Source organism: Motacilla alba, chromosome 19 (genome assembly GCF_015832195.1).
Source record: "Motacilla alba alba isolate MOTALB_02 chromosome 19, Motacilla_alba_V1.0_pri, whole genome shotgun sequence".
Lineage (NCBI taxonomy): Eukaryota > Metazoa > Chordata > Aves > Passeriformes > Motacillidae > Motacilla > Motacilla alba.
The window spans coordinates 727,958-751,040 of NC_052034.1; the positions used below are offsets into that span (position 1 = coordinate 727,958).

The following is a 23,083-nucleotide window of genomic DNA, read 5'->3' on the forward strand; positions in this document are numbered from 1 at the left end:
ATTCAAACCATCTCTTCTCTGTAAGCCAGCCACGGGTGCCTTGTAAGGGAGCTGCTTGCAGAAATATCTGTGCTAAATTTACCCTCTGAGGGTACAAGAGGTCTTATCCCAGATGGCTGAAGTGACACTGAGAGTTTTGGGCTGTCCTAAACAAGGGCAGGGGCAAGGGAAGCTCTGCAAGTGCTGAAAAGAGGGGTGCTCAGTTCTGCTGCTCCCATCAGGCGTTGGCCAGAGCAGGCTGGGACTGGGAAACGGGTGTAAGACCAGAGGAATTCAAAGCAGTCACACAACAAGTCAGAAAAAAGGGCTGTGACCTGGCCAGCTCTGAGTGAGCAGATCACAAGACAGCAGAGAATGTTCTGAATTGTTCCAAACCCAAATGCTTTTGTGTTAATATGAAATATTTACCTTTTTAAAAAATATCTGACCCAAGGCAGAATTCTACAGTGGTTGCTGCTAACCTGGGGTGCAAGCAGTAATAAACTGCTGAACATGTTCACAATGGAATGGAAAGAATATTTTTGTCTGTTGCTTTTTTGGTTTTTTTTTAATGTTTTGGCATTGGACTATCAGGATTGCGCAAACAGGGAAAATCAATGGCATGGAGGGTGTAAATGTCAATAAATCATCTATAAATTCAATTTATAGAAAAACAGGTTGTGTTTGATAGGAAGAACAAATGGGATAGACTCCCTACATTCTGTCGAGCAGGTCAATAAAATAATCAGGACAGAAGAAGTCAGCTTGTGGGGAATTGCAGGGCTGTGTGTGACAGCTTCTGCCTGGAAACAGCCAAGGCTGCATTCCTGCTGCAGGGAGTTGGGAAAGAGCAGGTTGCTTGTAGATAAAGAGTGTTTGCTCACACATCAAGCAGCTCGAGGTGGGCCTGAGCTGGTGTTGAACTGAGCTTGAAAATATTTGGGTGGCTTGTGTCCAGCCCTGTTGCTATAAGAGAGCACATGCAGAGGGCTACAGAGGAGGCGCAGAATCTGAGAGAAAAGGACATTCTTTGGAAGTGGAGGTCAGACAAGCAAATTTCTCCTCGTCCCCATTTGTGGGTTGTAAAAATGCTGAAAATAGGTGTAAGAGGAGAGAACACAGAGGAGAGAACACAGACCCTTCCCTTCTGTGGTACCCTGAGGAGGTGGGGCTGTGCTTGCCCCATGCCTGCAGGGGAAGGCTGCTGTCACCCTTGGTGGTGACACCCCGTGCACACACACACACAGGGAGGGAGCTTCCAGCAGAGCTGGCCGTGCTGTGCCTTTCAGTGCTGGCCTCTCCAGGGCTGACCCCAGCTCTCTGCTCCTCACACGCCTGTGCAGGTGTGAGTGCTGGTGTGCTCACAGCTTTCTGGGGCTGGCAGAACACTCTGGGAAGAGACACAGTTAAACTTATACTGCAAATGGAGCTGTGACACAGTTAAACCCATACTGCAAATGGAGCTGTGACACAGTTGAACTCATACTGCAAATGGAGCTGTGACACAGTTAAACCCATACTGCAAATGGAGCTGTGATCATGTGCATGGGCCTTACGAGAGCACAGCCCATTCCACAGGGTAAAGGAATGAGCCACAGCACCTCAGACCCCACTGTGTGGCTGCCCCACAGCACAGGCTTTGTTTCTTTGTGTCTGTTCCTAAACAGCCCTGGGTGCAGAGGCACCAGGGCTGTGCCTGTGTAAGTCACCTCCTGCATCCCCTTTCTCTGCACTGCTCATCTGGCTCTGATCAGCCAGCCAGGGTCACTCCAGTGAGTCTGAGAGCTCTTAAGGGAAGGCCCTGCCCTCTGCATTAACGTAATTGCAGGTTATTTGTGAGATTCCTTCCATGGCTTACTTCCTGAAGGTCTGGTGCAGAAATCCGGTTTTGTAATTTGAGCTCTAACGAGTGGCTGGATGTAATTATGGGCTCCATTATCCCAGCAGCCTCTGTAGCACGGAAAGTAAAAGCTCGGTGTTGCCACTAGCACTGAAAACACAGCAGCTGGCAGGTAATAATTCCCTTGTGCAAGCAGTCTGGGGGCAGAGTGTGCACAAGTAGGACCCAGCTTCACTGGGGCCTGCTCTGCTCTGTTTGGAAACGTTCCCCAAAAGAGGCTGACGAGATTTCTGGTTATACTCTCATTATAGCTCTGCAATCTGTCAGATTGCACACAAAATGCGTAACAAGTAACATTAAAAGGTTCCCCACTAAAGCAAAGCAGGATTTGGGGGAGCATAATTTACCTCTCTGCCAGGTGTCATAAATGGGGGATGAGCTGGACCTACGGACACAGGGATCAGCTGCAGAGCAAAGGGACTCATGGCTGGCTGAACGCTGGGAATGCTCTGGGTATGCTCTGGGAATGCTCTGGTCACTGGGAAAGGGCTGCTGGCAGCTAAAGACATGGACAGGGAGCACCTTCCTGCCAGGCCTGCCGTGTCAGGCAGTCTGCAGCCATCTCCAAGGCTGCGTCCTGCTGCAGAGGGGTCAGCTGCTGCCAGGCTCTGGGGAGAGGGCAGCCCAGGAGGGCCCTGCCCAGGGCAGGCTGCTGCTCCCCTCCACAACGTCGCCTGTTCCATCTTTTCAGGTTGCAGGGATGGGATTGCTTTCTCCTTGGTGCCTGTGCAGCACTAATTCCAAGGGTCTGGGATGCAGTGGGAGCCCTGGCAGGTCCCTGCAGTGCAAGCAGCATGGCTGTAGTAAAGGCTGAGTTACACAACTCGGGTGGAAGGTGATAAAGCTGCCACGTGGAGATCAGGCAGACTTACTCACACTCAGTCTAAGTGTAGGTTCTAATCTTTAAACTGCAGTTGGAATCCCTTCTGTGCTCCTGGGTCAAAGCCTTCCAGCTCCCACATGGCTCAACCCAGGCCCCTTTTTGGTCTGCATTTGAAAGCTGTTCGGCCATGACTCTGTGCAAAAAAATGGTGAAATGTTGTTTTTTTTTAATTTGAGATCCATAAATGGAAGCAAAAGATGAATTGGCCACTTGAATCCTGCCAGTCTAACACAAGAAAATATTTAAAGTGCAATTCCATCATGGTTTAGCTGGAGGAAGCTCGTGTGCTACACAGGTGTAACCTTTTCCTTTCCTTCCTTACTGAGCCTGGAAGTGTTGCCCTCTTGCCTTCTTTCTGTTGGAGCTGGCTTTTCCTGTCATACTGCATACTCTGAGAGAGCTTGGCATTCTTCCCTGCCCTCTGCAGCTCTGGAATGCTTTCTTGCTGTTTCTTCATGCCTGTTATGACTGCGAGTAAGGCAGAGGTGGTGCCTGTGTTTTGCTGCTGCTTTTAAGTCACATGATGATATTTGGGGAATCCGTGGACCTGCAGCACTGCAAAATCACACCCACAATGAACAAAGAGTCCAAAAATGCAAAGCAGGTTGATGAGCCCCTATAGGGTCAGGGTCAGGTTTAGGGCAAGGACAGTTATTAATGGCCAGCAGTGTGATTCTTCAACATTGTCATTGCCCATGTGGCCAGCAAATTCAAAAAATAAATACAAGGACTGGATCTGTGTGTGGATCCCAGCTGGGAGCTCACCAGGAATGTGCAAATGTAACCATGGTGTTCACAAGAGCAGCATGACCCTGGGGAAAGCTTTATCCCCAGTTTCCAGCAGTTCAAGGACTCCATGACCAAGGCCTCTGTGCTGCTCGGCATTGTTTAGAAGCCCAGCAAAGCAGCACATGTTTTATCCAGAGGATATTGCCACGTACCATCCATCCAAACCTCTGGATATCTACTGCAAGTAAGCTTTTTTAAGGTTTTATTTTAGAAAAGCTTGTGTGGGCTCAAGCAGCAGTGGCAATTAAATAGGGCAGCATCAGCCAATGGCATGAGTCATGGGGAGGAAACTGAGCCGCAGTTGGGGAAAACTCTCCAGTTACAAAGAGTCTTTATATTCATAAATTCATACAGGCTGACACGAGGCTCACACGGAGGTTGTTTAAGAAGCAGAAAATTCAATTCCGGTCTTGACGTTTTCCCAATTCTTAAAGACTTACTTTTCCATCAGACAATTCCTTTCCCTTGTCTGTCCCTCCCCCAGCCTGAGTACTTCAGAAGACAGAGCAGGAAGGAAAGGCAATCTCTGATGGCCAGGCTGCTCTGGTGGCTCTCCCCAGTGCACTGCACCTGTGTTTAAAGCAAGTTAAAATAAAGTCCAGGTGTGCCATGTGTGAACCTGCAGGTCTTTGCTAAGCACTGGCTCCAGCCGTGCCAGTAAATCCCATTTCTGCCCCAGCCTTGGCTCAGGGCTGAGCTGGCAGGAGCAGTGCTGTGGTGCCAGCAACAAAGGCCACGCTTGGTGGGTGTGCAGATGGTACTGCACCCAAAGCCTGGCTCCTGGACTGTGTGATTGTGGTCTAAAATCAGCTGATCTAACTGAGAAATCATGCCACTGAACTGAATGGGACTTGCGCAGGTTTTTACACAGTGCCAGGAGGAAAAGTGTCAGGCCCAGTCCTGTGTTGTGCCAGTTGAGACTGGTTTTAATTCCGGGGGTCCCTGGGTGATGGGCATTCCCTGGGGCTCCTTGGGCGGGTCTGCTTGGGTGTGAGCAGCCCTTGGGAGCTGATCACCAGGCACTGGAGGGCTTTCTGGAGACAAGTTTGATGTGATTTTAGGAGAATTCTGCGATGCTTGCAGTGGTGCCACTGTAGGATGCAGAGCTGATAGGGACTGAGAACGAGCTGAAAGCTCCTCTCGCTGACCCTGTGGTGTGATAAACAAGAAAGGAAACAAAATGTCAGGGAGAGGAAGTGATAACCTCGAATTATCCTTTGGGGCAATGTTCTAATCTAGGCTGAACTGATTAGTCATCCAGAACAATTAAAATACTGCTTTATAATATTTAAGTAACTTAACCTCTGCAATGACTGTCATATGTGGGGATGGCATTACTCACTAGGGAAGGGAAAAGTGGATACACAAAATGATCTCATTCTGCTGAAGGCTTCAGAACAGGAACACATACACTGGGAGTTATTGTGATCAAACAAACTTCAACTGGGACTCCACACAGAGCTTGTTTATAGCTCCAAGGCAAATGGGCAGACACGAACAGGGCTGTGTCCCTTTTGTGCACGCATCAGCCTCCATTTCAGAAATATACTGCTCCATTAAGTGCAATTAGAATATCGGAGCTCTTAGAGGCCCTGATAATAGACTGTTTCTTTTATCAGATCAAGTACCAGGGATTAAACTCCTGCTGTTTTGCATCCAAATGAGATTTCTACTGGAACAGAAATACTTGCTTTTAGAATTGACTATGTGAAACATCGTGCTACAATTTGAATGATCCCTTGATGACTGGACTTTCTGGGATGGAAGTTCCAATGTGAATATTTAGTACAGAACTCCCAATAGTCAGATCATTTGCTGGCTCTGTTCATGTTTGACAGATCCTGTCGCAGTTAGGGAGGAACTGGGAAGCAGAGAACACAAAGGAGAACCCGTGGTTTGCTCTTAAGAAAAGGTCTCCTCACGTTTTGCTGTATATCCACGCCTGCGGGGTGAGTCCGTGAGACACCTCAGGGAAGAACACGAGCGCACAGCCGGGCTGTTCTCCGCAGCAGCCGGGCCCGAGGGCGTTCAGCGGCCTCTAATGCCCTCTGATGGACAAACGGATGGGAGCGGAGCGCCCGGGGCCCGCGGGCCGCGGAGCTGCCTCCCGCTGTCCCGGCAGCGAGGGCTCTGCCGGGCTGCCGGGATCCTGCCGGGCTCTGCCGGGATCCTGCTGGGCTCTCCCGGGATCCTGCCGGGCTCCCCCGGGATCCTGCCCTGGTTCTCCTAGGGATCCTTCCCGGGCTCTGCCGGGCTGTCCGGGCTCTGCTCGGGATCCTGCCCGGGCTCTGCTCGGGATCCTGCCCTGGTTCTCCTCGGGATCCTGCCGGGCTCTGCTCGGGATTCTGCCGGGCTCTGCTCGGGATCCTGCCCTGGTTCTCCTCGGGATCCTTCCCGGGCTCTACTCGGGATCCTTCCCGGGCTCTACTCGGGATCCTTCCCGGGCTCTACTCGGGATCGTGCCCTGGTTCTCCTCAGGATCCTGCCCTGGTTCTGCTCGGGATCCTGCCGGGCTCTACTCGGGATCGTGCCCTGGTTCTCCTCAGGATCCTGCCCTGGTTCTGCTCGGGATCCTGCCCTGGTTCTCCTCGGGATCCTGCCCTGGCTAAGCCCTCGGGGTCTGAGGGCTTTGGAGCTAGGAAGGTCAAGTCACCTCTTACTAAACCTGGCAGATCCTTTCCTTCCTCCCTTCCTTCCTCCTTTACTCGTGAATTAAGAAACCTTCCTGGGGATGAGCTCTGCTCCACTGAACCCTTGGGTGTTTTGTGCTCATCTCTGCACCTTTGGTGTTGGTGTTTTGTGTTCTCTGCCTTTGCACTCCCTGTGGCAAAGACGTATCCGCCAACCAATTATTTGGGTTTTTTCCTTAATAAAATATTTGCAAATGATTTTGTCTTTTTATAAAACATCTGCTCTTCAAAAATTTGCTGCCACCCAAGTTCCTGGATTTGATGCTAGAATGTAATGGAACTGCTTGTCCTGTAAATCCAAATTACAGGGTCTTTATTGTATATTATTTACAGGGAAAGTTAACTCAGGATAAATTTGATAATGCTGTTGCTGCTAATAATTCCTGTGTGCTGTGATAACAGCAGGTCTCTGAGTCACATCAAGGCCCTGACTGAGTGGAGGGACAGAAATTCCATTTGATTCTCCAGTTCTCCTGCCAATTTTAGATGGACTGTTCCAGAGCCCTCACCTCAAGCTGCATCTTTATTTATATCATCAGAATTTCAACGTGACTCTAGTGTGAAAGGACATTATTTAGTGCTTCTGTCTACCCAGAAGGAAAACAAATTAACATTCCCACGAAGGAAAATGGAAGTGGATGTTTATTTGTGTGCATCCTCCGTTTCTGAGTCACCGAGCAAAGAGTTGGCTGGGGACGAAGGTGCCACTCTCGGAGCTGAAGTTACTGCCACAGCTCTGCAGCGGAGACTCGGAACGTAACAGAACGAGTTCATGGAAACAGCCGGGTGTATGTTTGAGAGGTAAGATACGGCTGTGCGCTCCAGCCGGAGCCAGCGACCTGCGGGCGATGTGTCACGCACAGCGCTGGGAGGTGGCCCCGCAGGGGGAACACCGCATCACCCGAGGGTGCTGCTGCAGGGGCAGCGGCGCGGCCGGGGCAGGGACGGGGCGCTGCGGGGGGGATGCGGGGGGACGCGGGGCGATGCGGGGCGATGCGGAGGGGTGCAGGGGATGCGGGGGGATGCGGGGCGATGCGGAGGGGTGCAGGGGATGCGGGGGGATGCGGGGCGGTGCGGGGGGATGCGGGGCGGTGCGGGGGGACGCGGGGCGATGCGGGGCGGTGCGGGGGGATGCGGGGCGATGCGGGGCGATGCGGGGCGATGCGGGGCGGTGCGGGGGGATGCGAGCCCCGCGCTCCCGCGCCCCCGGGCCCCGCCGCGGCTCCTCCCGCCCCGCCCCCGGCCCCCGCCCGGCCCCGCCCTCCCCGGGCCCCGCCCCTCTCCCGCCCAGCCCCTCCCCGGCGCAGGCGCGGCGCAGGCGCAGGAGCGCGCGGGCGCGGGCGGGGGCGGCGCGCAGGCGCAGCGCGGTGCTCGGTGTGCCCCTGGCGCGGCGGGCGCGGCGGCGGGGGCGGCGCGCGCTCCCGCTTCCGGTGAGGTGTCATGGCGGGCCCCGCGCGCTGAGGGCCCGCGACACCGGCACCGCCCGCGCGCACCCGCCGCTCCCCGGCCGGGCGGGCGGCGGCGGCGGGACATGGCGGCGCACAAGCCCGTGGAGTGGGTGCAGGCCGTGGTGAACCGCTTCGACGAGCAGGTAGCGGGGGCGGCGGCGGCGGCGCGTCCCCCTCCCCGGGCCGCGGGGAGGGCCGGGGGCGCGCGGCGGGGGAGCGGAGCCGCTCCCCGAGCGGGGGCGGCCGTGGCAGCGCCGCTCCCGCCGCCCCCCGCCCGCGCCGGGGCCGAGGCCCCGCGCCCCGGCGCCCTTTGTGCCGGGCGGGCCCGGGGCGGGGCCCGCTGCCCCTCGGCAGCCCCGGCGCTGCCGCCGCGCGGGGGTCCCGCCGCTGCCGGGCCGGCCGCCCCAGGTGCGGCGCATCCGTCCTTGCGCCGGCAGCGGCGGCCAGGAGGGGCCTGGCTCCCCCTCGCCGCTGCTCCCCCGCCTCTCCCGGAGCTCTGTGCTGTCCGTGGCCGTTCCTGTGAGATCCGCGGCCTTGCTGTGCATCGCCTGGCTCTCCAGACGGGAGGGAAAGCCTCGGCAGCCGGGTTTAGGAGGGCCGGAGCGCTGCGGCGGCCGTGCTGGCGGTGCCCCCCGGTGCAGGGGCGATGTCGGTGTGCGGCCCCCGGGCAGCCCCGCTGCGCGGCTCTGAGGCAGCAGGAGGGGCTCCCAGCCCCTGGTTTCTGCTGCAGCGATGGATATTCACATCTTGCGAAAGTTAGCGCTAGTAGTTCGGAGAAGGATTTTCTGAATGGAGGGAGGAGGGATTTGTTGGCCTTAGACTTTATATTTCTCTGATCCCCCAGCAGGAACTGCTTACCGGGATTAGGTGGGTGACTCCCAGTGGGGCTAAGCTCAGTGCTTACTCTCCTTCCCTGCTCCCAAGGTGCTTTCCTGACGTGAGGTAGCTCCTGTGAGGCTCAGTGATCAGTTCCTGTGTTGTTTGTCTCATTTGGCCACTCTGTGAGTGGCACAGGAGGCCCAGCTCTGTGAGACCCATCAAAAACGTGGAGCTGCTCCTCCAGGCTGAGCCTTGCTCCGGGCTGCTTCTGTCCCTCAGTGCTGCTGGGCTTCAACACCCTGCAGAAAGATGTGGCCTGGTGCAAGAAAAACAAGCTGTTTCTTTTTGCATTCATATGAAGTTTATTTTGAACAGGAAAATATCAAACTTTGTCTTGACATTATACTGAGGCAGACTTTTGTAGTACATTATGGACATATTTGCATAGTTACCTTATTCTCCCCCTTGAGTCATAGATCATTTTTTCCATAAGCTTAGAAAACAGCATTGATTATGCTCCCAATAATGCAAGAGAATATTTCTTGATGTACTGGTGTTAAAAGCACTGTGCTTTCTCCTCTTCTTTGTTGTGTGTATTGTGGAATTGGGCTTGCCAGCGTTCGTTAGGAGTTACAAACTTAGAACAGAATTATTTTTCTGTACTTTTTATGGCATGGTTCTGGATAGGTGTAGGAGAGTAGTCCTCTCTGGCTAGGAAGAAAGCTGTTCTGGTTCTTGAGGTGCTGAAATAGTGGAGTTACAGTGATAATATGCACCAAGCACATCGTTGTCGGCCACAGTCGTGCTGTCTTATCAAAATATTCTGATTGTATGCAGATGACTTCAGTGGTGTTCATGCAGCTGAGGGGTTTGCATCCTGAGTCTGCCTGAATGCAGGGGTTCAGCACCCAGAGCCAGCTTGGCCTGTTCAGCACCCTGAGCCAGCACTCAGCCAGCTGAGTGAGGAGTGGGAGAAGGGCAGCTCAGCTCCCTTGTGTTTTGCTTTTTCTGCCCAGGGGAAGACAAACTTTGCCAGGGTTTCTTCCTTCCTTTGCAAAGGAGGAAAGCGTAACCATCTTTGCTCCTGATTTACAGATGTAGACAGGCTTTTTGTTCATTTGCTGAGTGCCTGAATTCATTTTAGAAAAGATGAAGCAGCAAGCTGAGAGGATGCTAATCGGTATTGAAAACAAGGGAAATCAGGGCAAACCAGTCTGCTCTGGTCTGCTCTTGTTTATTGTTACAAACGCTGCTTTAACCAAAATCTGCTTTTGTGTGTACAATTCTGTGGGCCTGCAGTGACTGGCAGGCAGAGTTTTGTGAATTAACCAGTGCCTGCTCACAGAACAAATCCTGGAGCTCCTGCCAGTCCTGCCCTGTGCTCCAGTGAGCCCTCACCTGCTGCAGGGCTGGGCTGGGGCTGCCCCAGGCTGCAGCTGCTGCAGGAGAAGCTGTTCCTGGGGCCTGTGAGACCAGAGCACACTGACAGACAGCGTGGGGAGACCTCCCAGCAGAGCCTGCGCTTCGTACTGCTCATTGTATTTTTCAAAACTCGGGGTGACCAGGGTAAAATTAGACTGCAGTAGCACAAAGAGCCGGGAAATTCGTGGAATTCCCTGTGATTTCAGACATAGTCAGAGCTTTGGAAAATAAAATTCTCTCTGTTTTTCCTATGGAACTACTCACTTCCAGTTTTATGTTTTGTGTTTTCATAGCTTTAAGTGTGTTGCCGTGTGAAATCACAGGAAGGCTGACACTGCCCTGGAGTAGTTGTGAACATAGTTGGAGGAGTCTGACTGCCCAAACCATTTCTGTTTAGATTGGTTTAAAACTATCAGGTGTAATAAAAACTATTAATCCTTTATAAACTTGTGGCCATGTAGGTGGTTACTGTGGTGGAGTGCCCATCCCTGGAAGTGTTCAAGGAATGACTGGATGTGGCACTCAGTGCTGTGACGAGGTGGGGATCAGTCACAGGCTGGACTCAGTGATCCCAGAGGTCTCTTCCAACATCAATGATCCTGTGCTTCTGTGATTCTCATGTGCTTTAGAGAAAGCAGACTTTTGTTATGTGGGTTTTGGTTTAGGCTTCCCGTTTGCAGTTCATGAGGTGTGGTGGCTCTCAGTTAAGAAAGCACATAAAAACTGGAAGTCAGTAGTAATGTTCCATTCTCCCTTTAATTAAAAGGTATTGAATTATTATTATTAAAAGGTATTGAATTATTATTATTATTATTATTGAAATAAAATATTCCCTCCTCCTGTTGATTTTTGTCCACAGTGTTTGAAATCTGTGCAGAATCAGAGGCCTGCAGAAGCAGTGGTTGCAGGTAGCAGCTCTGGTTTTCCTCGTGGCTTGGTAGGGCATCGCTGGTAGTAATGGGCTGCACTGTGAGTGCTGTGCTGTGCCCCCAGGGGTGGGGCTGGGCTGGGCAGAAGGTGCAGCTCCTGCCCAGGGCTGCCGTGTGTGGGGCAGAGTGCCCCGGGAGCTGGGGCTGAGCCGGGCTGGAGCCCTGCCCCGCAGCGCAAGGCGTGCTGCTCCGCCTTCCCCGAGCACAGCCCGCGGTGGCTTTGCTGTGATGGCTCTGGGGGTGCGCGCAGTGGATCTGCAGCTGGGGTGCTGCTCTGCACGGGGCTGGAGCCCAGGGACAGGGAGGGAAGTGCCCAGTGCCACCGGTGTTGCTGGCTGCAGCGAGGAGCTCCTGAAAGTGTCCAGGTGACCCACGGCCCTTCCTCACCTGCCACAGGGTTTGCGTTGGCAGGATGGGTAAATGCAGAATTGGTCACAGCACCAACTCCCAGTTCACCTTCTGACAATGCTTTATTTTTAGAGCAACCTATATAAAAACTTTTGTAAGTTTTGAAACTTGGGGAGGCTGGGCTGGGAGGTTCTTTTCAGGGATAGTGCCTCTTTAGCAGGTGCGTGTTGATAGAGGGGAGGAAGGTGCCTGTTGCTTTAGAGGGATTTGTGTCTGGTTCTGACAGTGCTGATGCTGAGGACGGGTGGTGCTGTGGGGATTTTCTGTCACCAGTACGTGTGTGTCTTGTGGTCTGCTGAAAGTTTCCAGGAAATTGTTTGGAAGGATGAACTGAGGTGGATTTTGGGTCTGTTGAGGACAGCACTAGGGATCTTTTCTTAGATGTTGTGTGTTTCTCCAGACTATTAAGTACCAACTAAGTAGAGTTGATTTAACTTTGTGTTCATTAATTACAAAGCAAAATCCATGGCTCAGTGTAGCTTTTCTCAGCAGCCTGAGTGCACAACTTAAAGGCACTCAGGCCTGTCAGTAGTGGTAGCTCCAAACCACTGTCCATGTTCGTATAACAAAACATTAGACCTTCTTGCATCAGACTAGAGAATGCCTGAAACAGGTATTGCTAATCACAGGCATGAAAACCACCAATTTTTTCTAAAAAATTAGTATTTATGACCAAGGCAGGATTCCTTAAACTGAACATTTTTGGCTGAAAGTGAAAAAAACCCAACCACAGTAAATATCTCTTTTCTTTCTCCATTTCGAAGATTTACAATTTGGTAGCTGTAAAGGTTCCAGATTTCATCTACCTGTTTTGTATTTGTCCAGTGCGTGAAATAAGGCAAAACTTAGACCCAAGTGCCATCGTTCCCTGTCCTCTGTGGCTCGTGTGCCCCCTGAAGGAGCCACGAGGCTGGCCTGGGGCGAGGGAGGGTGTGTGGAGCCCACCTGGCTGGGCTGAAGTGCCCAGAGCAGCTCCAGCCTCTGCTGCTTCCTGTGCCAGTGCTGGCAGGAGCTGAGCGGGGGCAGTGGCTGTCCCTTTGCTGCCTGGGGGGAGCTCAGAGCAGGGCACGTGTTCAGGGGTTGCAGCCCCAGGTATATTTAAGCTTTGTGCTCTAATTTCTGTTTCTAATTCAAATAGCTCAACAGGAAACCATTTATCAGTATTTCTTTTTTCTAAAATAATAAAAATCAAAGTGAATGAAAGTAAAATTTCATCTTTCGCCCACCCCAATGTTTAGATTAATGGATATTTGTAGAGAAGTAAAGTAGATTCTCTTTAGTTGCTCAGCACTGGCACTGCATGTCAGAGTGCAAAAAAAAAGAGCTGAGAAATAAAAACCCCCAAAATAACAGTGCTAATATTTCCTTTTTGTATAGTTTCCTTTTTTAAATGGTAGTATAAAAAGCAGTTTTACTTCTAGGTGACCTTGTTGTAGTGGCTGTTGTGGCAGGAAGCTCCAGAAGTGTGTAATGTGATGTTTCTCTGGCATGGGAGCACACAGAACTAGATCTATGACACAGTTTCTTTGAGAGGCTCTTCTCAAGTGTTTTAGCACTCAGTGGTATTGAGCTTTGCTGCTGCTGTCAGCACAGAGACTTGAAAATTCAAATAAAAAGTACTAGCAATAGTGAAATTTTAAAATTAAATGTATCTATCATCCTCCAATGACTTCCAAAAATGTATTGTAGAAATAACATCTGACAGTGAAAGCAAAGCTTGAGTCATACACGCTGTTTATTCTGCTTTTCCAGGGTGAAATGAGCACATTGGGGCAGCTCTTGCTGTAAAGCCCTGCCAGGGAGTCACAGGTGCCAGTGGGGACAAGCTGGGTGGCCCCACGGGAGCTGTTGCCGTGGGAGTCTTTGCAGGCAGAGTCTCAGCCCTTGTCCTGGGGGTGCCACAGCTCCCGGAGCCCCTCTGGGTCTGCTGCTCCTCAGGGACCTGCGGCTGCTGCTCCGGGGCTTTGGGCTGATCTGGAGTGCCAGGACCATCCTGTCCTTCACTGGCAGTCAGCCATTCTCTTGGGAAAGACCCAGCCCATGTCCACAGGGAGCCTAGTCCATCATAGCAAAGGAACTGAGCTCGGAGCCACCCCAAAGCTCAGCTCACACAGAGAGGGAGTCCCCCCTGGTGTCAGAGCAGGACAGTGTGTCAGTGCCCTTTTCCCTCCCTGGGGACGGGCTGGGTCAGGCACGCTGCGTCCAGAACTCTTGGCCAGAAGTGCTCCGAGCTGGGGTTCTTCAATGCCATTCATCTTGCATTTTCCAGCTGGGCACTGGCACTTTCCCCAGCAGGAGGTGGTGTCAGGTGGCTGCTGCAGGGGGCAGTGGGGAGGGTGCCCTTCCCCAGCCCCCAGCCTGGGACATGCCTCCCAAGGCACTCTGCAGCTGTGCAGCTGATGGTAACGCCTTGGAATCCTTCTACCCTCTCTTAAATTCTCTCTCTCTCTGATAATCTTTTCTAATGCACAAATATGACACCATGGCGTTTCCATTGAGCTATTGCTGTCTTTCAGAATGCACCCTTATCCACAATTCTGGTCAAAATTGGTTAAAACTTTTAGTAGCAGTTCAAGCTCCTATGGATAGGGAATTCCACGGTCACACTTTAAAATACAGGTGGCATAAATGTTCCTCTATTAGTTTCCTTTTAAAAAATAGAAATCCTGAGTAAAAGGATTGTTTCTGAGGAGTGGTGGCTGGGAGCGGGCAGGGGGAGTGGGTGTGTGCCTGGGAAGTGACTTGTTTGTGACCCCTGAAGAATTTGGGTACAGCAGGAAACAAAGTACCCAGTGTTCGCCCAGCAGCAGGAGCATCTGGGGCAGTGCAGTCGCTCTGAATCTTCTTTCTGGGAAAAGATGGATTTCAGGTCCAGTTTGTACCCCTGGCTGTTGGGCAGGGACAGGTAACGTGTGGCTCCCAGGCGCTCCAAGCGCGTTTGAGGCTGAGATTCATCACTGGGGGTGTTTGTGGGGGGACCCCAAAGATACCCACATCTCTGGGGGCTGCAGGGCTGGCAGTGGTTCCTCCTTGCACAGTCCTGCCCTGGGACAGAGCAGGGGACACCATGGAGCAACTGCTGCCTTCCAGCTCACTGCTCTGGGAGCTGCTGGGGTCCTCCTCCCCTCAGGTCCCAAGATGCATCTTCTTCTTGGAAGATTTTTGGTCTTTATTAAGCCCATTTTTAAAATAAAGAATCTTTTCTTATTATTCTGTCGTATATTTTTCTGCTCCTTTTGATTGCTTTGACATCCAGGTTGTAGAAAATTTATCACAAAATAGATGTTTAGTTTCAGTTCAGAAAAAGGAACAGGTGAGCTTAAGCATTTTGTTTTATAGCTAACTAATGGAAAGATGAATGTGGAGAAAATGAAATAATGTGTTGGCTATTGTCTCTTGTTGAATGTTTTTCAAGGTGGTTTCTGGTGTGTCTAACCCATCTTTAAAGCTGTAAATTTCAGTGTGAAAAAGCTTATAACAGTTCTCTCTTGTAGCTTCCAATAAAGGCTTGCCAGCAGAATACCCACACCAAAGTCAGCACGGAGCACAACAAGGAATGTCTCATCAACATTTCCAAGTACAAGTTTTCCCTGGTCATCAGTGGTCTCACCAATATATTAAAAAATGTTAATAACATGGTAAGTTTTCTAATTTTGCATTGTTTGGTGATTTTTATTCCAAATAGTTATTTATTTCTGTTGTAAAATCTGCAGAGAATAACTTGAAATTTAGTCAGATTGTTGCTTGCCTTTTAGTTTTTTTCTGTTCTGAAGTTCACCTGCAGCACTCATCAAAGCCGTGTTCCACAGAAAGGCATTGAGATTTTGGGGCAGGGAAGGGATTTAAAACTTGAGCTGTTTGAATTTTCCAGGCTGCCTGGGTGTTTTACTGTGTGTCTGTGTATATATAAAATAGGTGTATTTTTAAACAACCAGATGAGTTTTAGTCAGAACCTTTGCCATGAGAAAAGTTTAGTTCATTGAGTTTTGAATCTGTGTAATTTGGGGTCGTCTGGAATCTCCCCAAACAAGTAACAGAACTGGCCAGGCTCTGGCAGTACTTTTCTTATGGTTTTAGAGCCATTCTTCTGAGTGAGCCCTTGGCTGTCAGTTGTACAGGGATGTGCATCTGCTGGAACTGCAGAGGACTGATAAAATGAGAAAATAGGTTGCCCTGCTGCTAGGGATTTTAGGCTGCTTAAAGCTACCTGTAATCCCTTTGGAGAGAGAATTTATTTTAATTAAACTCTACAGGCCTGAGGAAACATGTTGATGTGCAAGGTGATTGGCTGATACATGAGAAACTGTACAGTTTGAAGAAGTTTCTCTACGTGATACACAGATTTTGAGAGGACAGACCTAGCTGAAAGTGTCAATTAAAAAGCTCTTCCTGAGGAGCAAGTCTGAATGTTTGTCACGTGTGATGGTCTGAGCTGCCCTGGGAATCAGCAGTAACTGGGGAGGGGTTCTGGAGCTGGAGCAGACCAGCCCAGGAGAAGCAGGCTTGAGAGTCTTGGTTCAGAAGGAGTCTCTGGGTGAGGTGAGCCCCCCGTGCCTAGGGTAAGATGAACTTCTGTGGGTGCCTCTGCCAGGTGCTCTGCCTGAGGCAGCTGTACCCCTGTGCTTTGGGCTGTCTGTCCTGCTGGGGTTTGCTGTTGCTGGCGGCAGTGCCTGTTCTGGGCACAGGACTGGGTGCTGGCTGGAGCACCCCAGGGAATCCTGCCCGTGTCTGCAGTGGGGCATCCTGGATGGAACTGCAAAAGAGTCGCTGATTGATACCAGAATGGGTTCTGAAAGGTGGAACCCACACTCCTGAGCAGCCAGGGGGCCTGCTGGAGGTGAGGGGCTGCAGGGCACCTCCACTCTTGCTTTGCAGGGGCTGTTTGTTCCTTATTGCTTTTGGCATTGCAGTCTGGACAAAGATATTCCTTTAGTGATAAGGTTTTAATTCCTGTTTTAATCTGACTTTTGCTGGCTTTATGTCTAAACCCCAAACCAGAGCAGTAATGGAGCCATAATTTACTGTGCCACTTTGCTGCTTCCCTTTCATTGCATCACGAGTCAAAGATCTGTGTCTCAGATGAATCCATTCTACTTCTAGAGAATATTTGGAGAAACTGCTGAAAAGAATTTATATCTATCTCAGCTGATTATCTTGGATACACTGGAAAAATGTCTGGCAGGGGTGAGTAGGCTTGCATAAGTAATTCTAACTTGGAATCCAGTGGGTTGGAGAATACAGGTCAAATGCTTGTGTATCTGTTGTTACTGGTACTAAAAACTCATCAGATTTAGAGCAAAATAGGATTAATGCCATTTAAAAATACTAAAGCTTCCTATAAATGCAAGTAGTTGATGTAATTGATGCATTAATGATTTGGGGGGTGCTTTTTAGTGCCTAAAAGTAATGGTCTTTTTTCCTGTTAAAACTAGCAGAGGATTCAGTACAAGTTTTTCATTTCGTGCTGCTTAGCTCTCTGGATACAGTGCCGAGTTTTCTTTAAATGTTTTAAAACTTTCATTTGTTGAAGTAATTTTCCATGTGCTTTTATACAGAGCAGAAACTTTGCTGCCCCTACTCCAGAGATGATTTCTGCAGGTGTTTCCTAGATTACATTAGTTAACCATGTCCAGATCTCCAGGGGGAGTGCAGGCCTGAGCTTTCCAGCCAGAGCTGCTGCGAGGCAGTTTGCTGGTCCCTTTGGGAGCAGAGTGTGCTGCTTGTGAGCTCACTGTGCTGAGCTGGAACTGCAAAGCCAAGCTTCACTGAGAGCGAGATTTGCAGTGGTTTATTCTTTTAACAAGAACGGGATTTTATTTTTAAGCTGTATTCGGTTTCCAGCTTTTACAGCTGAGGAAAGCACCTCTTTTTGGCACTTTTTGTTTTTGATGCATGGAGTCAAAAGAACATTTGAGTCAAAACCCCAGAATTTGAACTTCAGAATTTAGTTATTTTAAAGTATTTCTTCTATGGATAATGTTTGCAACAGTGGTTTTCCTGATAGATCATCATATTTAAATAGCCTAAAATTGTGCTGAATGTTTCTTGCTCTGTCACTTGTAATGAGAGCAGTTTGAGGCAGAATATGTTAAATCAGAGTGAGCCAAAGCTCTGTACAAAGCGTGTTGTGTTCTGTGGTATCTTCAGATGGATTTCTTGCTCAATGTTTCATCAAGTTCTCATGGCAACAGGACTCAGGTCAACTAAGTGGGAGTCTCTGAAACTTCCCAATTCCCTATGGAAAACTCATTGGTAGAATTTTAGAAAGCTTTAGTGCTGACCCTTCTGTTAAAACTTGCTCTTAGTAGAGCAAAGTTTCACTTTGAATTCTTCTGTGAATAGTTTCCTCATGTCTCACACTGTGCAAACTGGCAAAAATTAGATTTTACTTTTGCAGGGAAATTAAGCCATTTTTGACTCGTATAGAGCAATTCCCGGCAAGAGCGAGGGAGAAGCACCTCTTTTGGTTCATTTTTAATATAAAATACTCACTGTCAACATATGGCCACCAAGCCCCTACCCAGAGGGCAGCGAGGGTGGGCTTTGCCCTTTAGCCCTCAGCGGAAGCCGCGGCAGGCAGCGCTGTGCTGATGCTCACGCAGAGCAGCAAAGCGTGCCTCAGGAAGCGGTTTGATGCTTGCCTGCTGCTCGCTGGCATCCACCAGCCCGGCGTCCTCGGCTGCAGGTGTGGGGTGGTTCAGCTGCCCGGGGAGGGAGCCTCCCTGTGCAGGTCGGGAGGCTGGGTCCCGCTGGGGCAGGGCTCCGGGCCTCGCCTCCCCGCAGGGTTCAGGCGGCGCCCTTTGTCCGCAGCAACCCAAGGACACCATGCGCCTGGACGAGACCATGCTGGTGAAGCAGCTGCTGCCCGAGATCTGCCACTTCATCCACACCTACCGCGAGGGCAACCAGCACGCGGCCGAGCTGCGCAGCTCCGCCTCGGGCGTGCTCTTCTCGCTCAGCTGCAACAACTTCAACGCCGTCTTCAGCCGCATCTCCACCAGGTACTGACTGCTGCAGCCTGGCGAGGGACAGCACCTGCCCTGCTGCTGCAGCCTGGCGAGGGACAGCACCTGCACTGCTGCTGCAGCCTGGCGAGGGACAGCACCTGCACTGCTGCTGCAGCCTGGCGAGGGACAGCACCTGCCCTGCTGCTGCAGCCTGGCGAGGGACAGCACCTGCACTGCTGCTGCAGCCTGGCGAGGGACAGCACCTGCCCTTCTGCTGCAGCCTGGCGAGGGACAGCACCTGCACTGCTGCTGCAGCCTGGCGAGGGACAGCACCTGCCCTGCTGCTGCAGCCTGGCGAGGGACAGCACCTGCACTGCTGCTGCAGCCTGGGGAGGGACAGCACCTGCCCTGCTGCTGCAGCCTGGGGAGGGACAGCACCTGCCCTGCTGCTGCAGCCTGGGGAGGGACAGCACCTGCCCTGCTGCTGCAGCCTGGGGAGGGACAGCACCTGCCCTGCTGCTGCAGCCTGGGGAGGGACAGCATCTGCACTGCTGCTGCAGCCTGGCGAGGGACAGCATCTGCACTGCTGCTGCAGCCTGGCGAGGGACAGCATCTGCACTGCTGCTGCAGCCTGGCGAGGGACAGCGTCTGCACTGCTGCTGCAGCCTGGCGAGGGACAGCACCTGCACTGCTGCAGCCAGCCCCCTGGGGAGGGACAGCACCTGCACTGCTGCTGCAGCCTGGGGAGGGACAGCATCTGCACTGCTGCTGCAGCCTGGCGAGGGACAGCACCTGCACTGCTGCTGCAGCCTGGCGAGGGACAGCACCTGCACTGCTGCAGCCAGCCCCCTGGGGAGGGACAGCATCTGCACTGCTGCTGCAGCCTGGGGAGGGACAGCACCTGCACTGCTGCTGCAGCCTGGCGAGGGACAGCGTCTGCACTGCTGCTGCAGCCTGGGGAGGGACAGCACCTGCCCTGCTGCTGCAGCCTGGGGAGGGACAGCACCTGCCCTGCTGCTGCAGCCTGGGGAGGGACAGCACCTGCCCTGCTGCTGCAGCCTGGGGAGGGACAGCACCTGCACTGCTGCTGCAGCCTCTGTCTGCCACCAGCTGGGGGCTGTTCAGAGGAGCCAACGCTTTAAATGCTCTTCAATGGGGTAGTTCTTGAGTGGAATGCCCTCAACCTTTCACTGGGCAAAGTGAAAGGTTTTCTTGGGTTTCAGGTTATGAAATGAACCCGTTACAACCCCATCCTGGGTTACCGCTGGCTGCATTTATTGCTCTCTTAATCTGCTTTCTAAGTACCACTGGAAATAGTGAGTGAAGATAATGCAGCAGAAGAAGTTGAATAAGCTCTTGTAGGTGCAAGGTGTCTTGGAAAAAAAAGGAATGCTGAAGCTAGTGGTTGTATCCATTTACTTACAAATTTGGGATGAAAACTGGTGATTGTCCACAGCTCTGCTGGAGTCCCATGGTTGTTTTCCTGCTAGGAAGCTTTTATGTTAAATCTGTCTTATGCCTGAAGGGGACAAACATCTGAGCTGTTTGTTAGTTGTTGGAAAAGATCAGTTTGTCTTCTGACTGACTTGAGTTTCACAGCACATTTACTGTAAAAATAACTGGATTGTCTGCTTTTCTAAGAATGAAAGGAGACAGGCCCAAGATTTCCATCTATTTGCTCTTTTTGCTCTGTTCCAGATCCTTCTGATGCTTCAGCATTTGTCAGTCCACTAGAGTGGTGTGCGAAGCTTTTTATTACTGAAATACTTTGATGTTTTCTGAAAGGTGCTTGAAGTAGCTTAGCTCTTGTCACACAGTGTTACAGTTGACATCACTCTTGATTTATTAAAAGTGGAGCTTGGGCAGCCTTACGTGGTCACACAGCAATGAGTGAGCCAATTTAATTGAAGCAAAGATTTGTAATTTCCTCATATATTTTATATAGTTCTTTGAAAAATGTTTGTGTTTTAGAAATCAGTTTAAAGTGATTGAGTAATTTGAAATTTAAAATATTTTCAAAGTTGTTACAGAGCCTTTAATAACTTCTATTTCAAGAACATAGACTTGGCAGCTAGCAGGGGAATGTGGTTTTACTCTATAGGTTGATAGTGTTTTGTTACTTATGGAAACAGAAACAATTTCTTTTGCTCCTTTTATTGGAAGCATTTTTCAGTGGAAATTTTTGGAGAATCTCTGAATCTAGTGGCCGGATCGGTGTGTATTTGTATGCCTGTAGCATGGTTTGTTCCCCTGCTCCAAAGCCCCTCCTCAGCATCCCTTTGAGCTGCAGCAGAGTGCTTTTCCCCTGACCTGTTTTCCCTTGCAGATGGCTCGCACAGCAACAGTTAAATGTTTGACCAATTGTTGCTGGTCTCCACAGGGGTCAGCCTGCTGCCAGTCAGCACTGCTGATCCCTGACCTGGGTTTCCTGTTTAGGCATATTTCTGGGCCTTGCACAGCAGCTGGGGGGATTTTTGGCATGAAAAGCACAGCAGTGGGGACCTTCCCATTCCCAGCCAGGGCTGTTAAGTTTCCCTGGCGCTGGAGACATGAAGAACTGCTTTTGTGTCTAGTACTAGAAATCACATTCCATGTCTGAAACACATCTGTAGCCTTGGAAGGGCCGTGGCAGTCCTGAGTTTGTGGGAGCAGATGCTGTAGTGATCAGTGGCTTGGTGTCTGGGAGATGCAGGGTAAATTCTCTGAGACAGCAGTGTGAAAAGATGCTGTGGTGTTTAAACTGGTGTGATTAAACTTCATCCCGGGTGCTCAGGCCAGAGAAATGCGGAGCAAGAATGGCTGTAGCTCACTGCAGTGATATCCAGTGCCACCAGTCCCTGCTGTGCTCTGAGATCTTACCTGGGGCACGGCCTGCTGTGAAGGAGCAGCAGCCTAAAGGTGTCAGGAGTCCATGACTTCAGTGCTCACTTGAAAAGATGACAAGGTTACTGCCACAGGAGGGTGCATAACAGGAGGATTTAGGCAAATCTTGGGCACAGTCAGTCCACAGAAGGTACTGGCATCTTGAAATATCATCACTGGTTTTCTGGCTCCATTTTCAGTGTGAGGATGTCACAAGACTGTAATATTGAGTCTTAATCGTGCAAGATCTTTTATTTCTAAATCTGGAAATGTTCATCTGAGACGATGGAACATTTTCCTACTATTGAAATGTATAATCTCACAGGTGTGTTCACACCTGTCTGACAGGATCTGATGGAAAAGTTTATTTACTTTGTGTACTTTTAGATTGCAGGAACTGACTGTTTGTTCAGAAGATAATGCTGATGTCCATGATATTGAACTTTTACAGTACATCAGTGTGGATTGTTCAAAACTCAAGCGACTCTTGCAAGGTATGATCTGAGCCTGTGTTTTGAAATATTTCTATTTTAGTCTGGTTAGTCAGAGATGACACAGTGCAATTGATATAGCTGGGTTTTATTGCTCTGTTTTACTCCAAGCAGTCTTGTATTTACTGAAGTATTTAAAAGTAGTTAAGTACTATTAAAACATTGATTTGAAAATTGCTTTGTGCTTCAAAAATCTTGTATAACCTGTGTTGTTTTTAGAACAAGTTTCTGTTCTAAATGCAGAAATGTTTTATCTTTACAGAGACTGTTTTCAAGTTTAAAGCTCTTAAGAAAGTAGCTCAGTTAGCTGTTATCAACAGTCTTGAGAAGGTAAGTGTTCAGTACTTCTGTTTCCTTGCTTACTTGTAGACTTTCTTCTAGTTTAGGAATAGTTGCAATTCAGTAATTTACTATAAAATAAAAATTGCTGCCTCCCTTTGATGCAAATATATTTTGCAAGAAATTCTGAGTGATTAGAATTAAGAATAAAACCTCTCTTTGTTTAAATGTATAATTCAGTAAAATTGTTGAAGCTCTGGAATGTGAAGGTGTTTCCCATTATCTGCAGGCATTTTGGAACTGGGTGGAGAACTATCCTGATGAATTCACAAAGCTGTACCAAACCCCCCAGACTGACATGGCTGGTAAGGCATAACACATGACCGTGTTCAAGGCTGGTTTCTTTGACATCACCCAATGCATTCTCTTGCATTTTGTGCCCTCTTTGCTCCTCGTGCAGCCTGCAAATAAACAAATTTCTGTCAGCCTTTGTCAGGGCAGGCAAGAGTATGTTCCTGTCTGTTTTCTTTCCTGATTCCCCTCTTAAAAGAGATTCATTTTGTGCTTCACAACACAAAGAAATAAACCCCAAAAGATGGAGACTCTTTAAATTTATATTTTTCATCTTGATACAGGGTAAAAACTTAGAGAACATCACCTTTACTTCTCTCTAGTGAAAAAGAGAGGCGAATTTATATTTTCAGGTAAACCATGTCTTTAACTGGGTTGAGACCATTTGATCCCCAGTAGCATGTCAGTATTGTGAGACCAGAACTTTCCTTCTGTGTAGGTGCAACTATCCCTCTGCTCTTTTATACCTGTTCTTTACCTCTTCATAGTTAAAACTGGTGTTGGACTCGGACTTATATTTTATGCAGATTGTGCTGAGAAGTTGTTTGATTTAGTGGATGGCTTTGCTGAAAGCACGAAACGTAAAGCAGCAGTGTGGCCACTGCAGATCATCCTCCTGGTCCTGTGTCCAGAGATAATCCAAGATATTGCAAAGGATGTGGTAGAGGAAACTAAAATGAACAAGGTAGGAGAAGTAGCTGAATTCTGGCTCTGTTTTTTACAGTCTGCTTGGTTTTGCTGATTCTGTATCTCAGGGATGTTTAATTTTGTCTTTCCTCCTTCAAGAGCACATTGCAATTCCATATGTAAATTGATGCACTCTTTTTAAGTTCTCACCTTACATACGTTCTTTTGCTGTCAGTAATTCATACAGATAGTATGTCCC

The 23,083-nt window shown here is 50.0% G+C and overlaps 1 protein-coding gene across 6 annotated transcripts in view; it reads left to right on the forward strand.

Moving 5' to 3' along the window:
• Nucleotides 1-7,584: 7,584 nt before the first annotated feature.
• The window catches only part of NF1 (neurofibromin 1), a 74,624-nt gene continuing 59,125 nt past the window's right edge, over nucleotides 7,585-23,083 (forward strand). For all 6 annotated transcript variants that reach the window (XR_005259393.1, XR_005259394.1, XM_038157654.1 and 3 more), the window contains exons 1-8: nucleotides 7,585-7,832; nucleotides 14,762-14,905; nucleotides 16,368-16,451; nucleotides 18,078-18,268; nucleotides 21,464-21,570; nucleotides 21,830-21,897; nucleotides 22,136-22,211; nucleotides 22,725-22,882. Coding sequence is in view for 4 of the 6 variants with exons in the window: in XM_038157654.1 (XP_038013582.1) it covers nucleotides 7,773-7,832; nucleotides 14,762-14,905; nucleotides 16,368-16,451; nucleotides 18,078-18,268; nucleotides 21,464-21,570; nucleotides 21,830-21,897; nucleotides 22,136-22,211; nucleotides 22,725-22,882 (888 nt within the window). In the remaining 2 variants the exon portion in view is untranslated. The remainder of the gene's footprint in view (nucleotides 7,833-14,761; nucleotides 14,906-16,367; nucleotides 16,452-18,077; nucleotides 18,269-21,463; nucleotides 21,571-21,829; nucleotides 21,898-22,135; nucleotides 22,212-22,724; nucleotides 22,883-23,083) is intronic.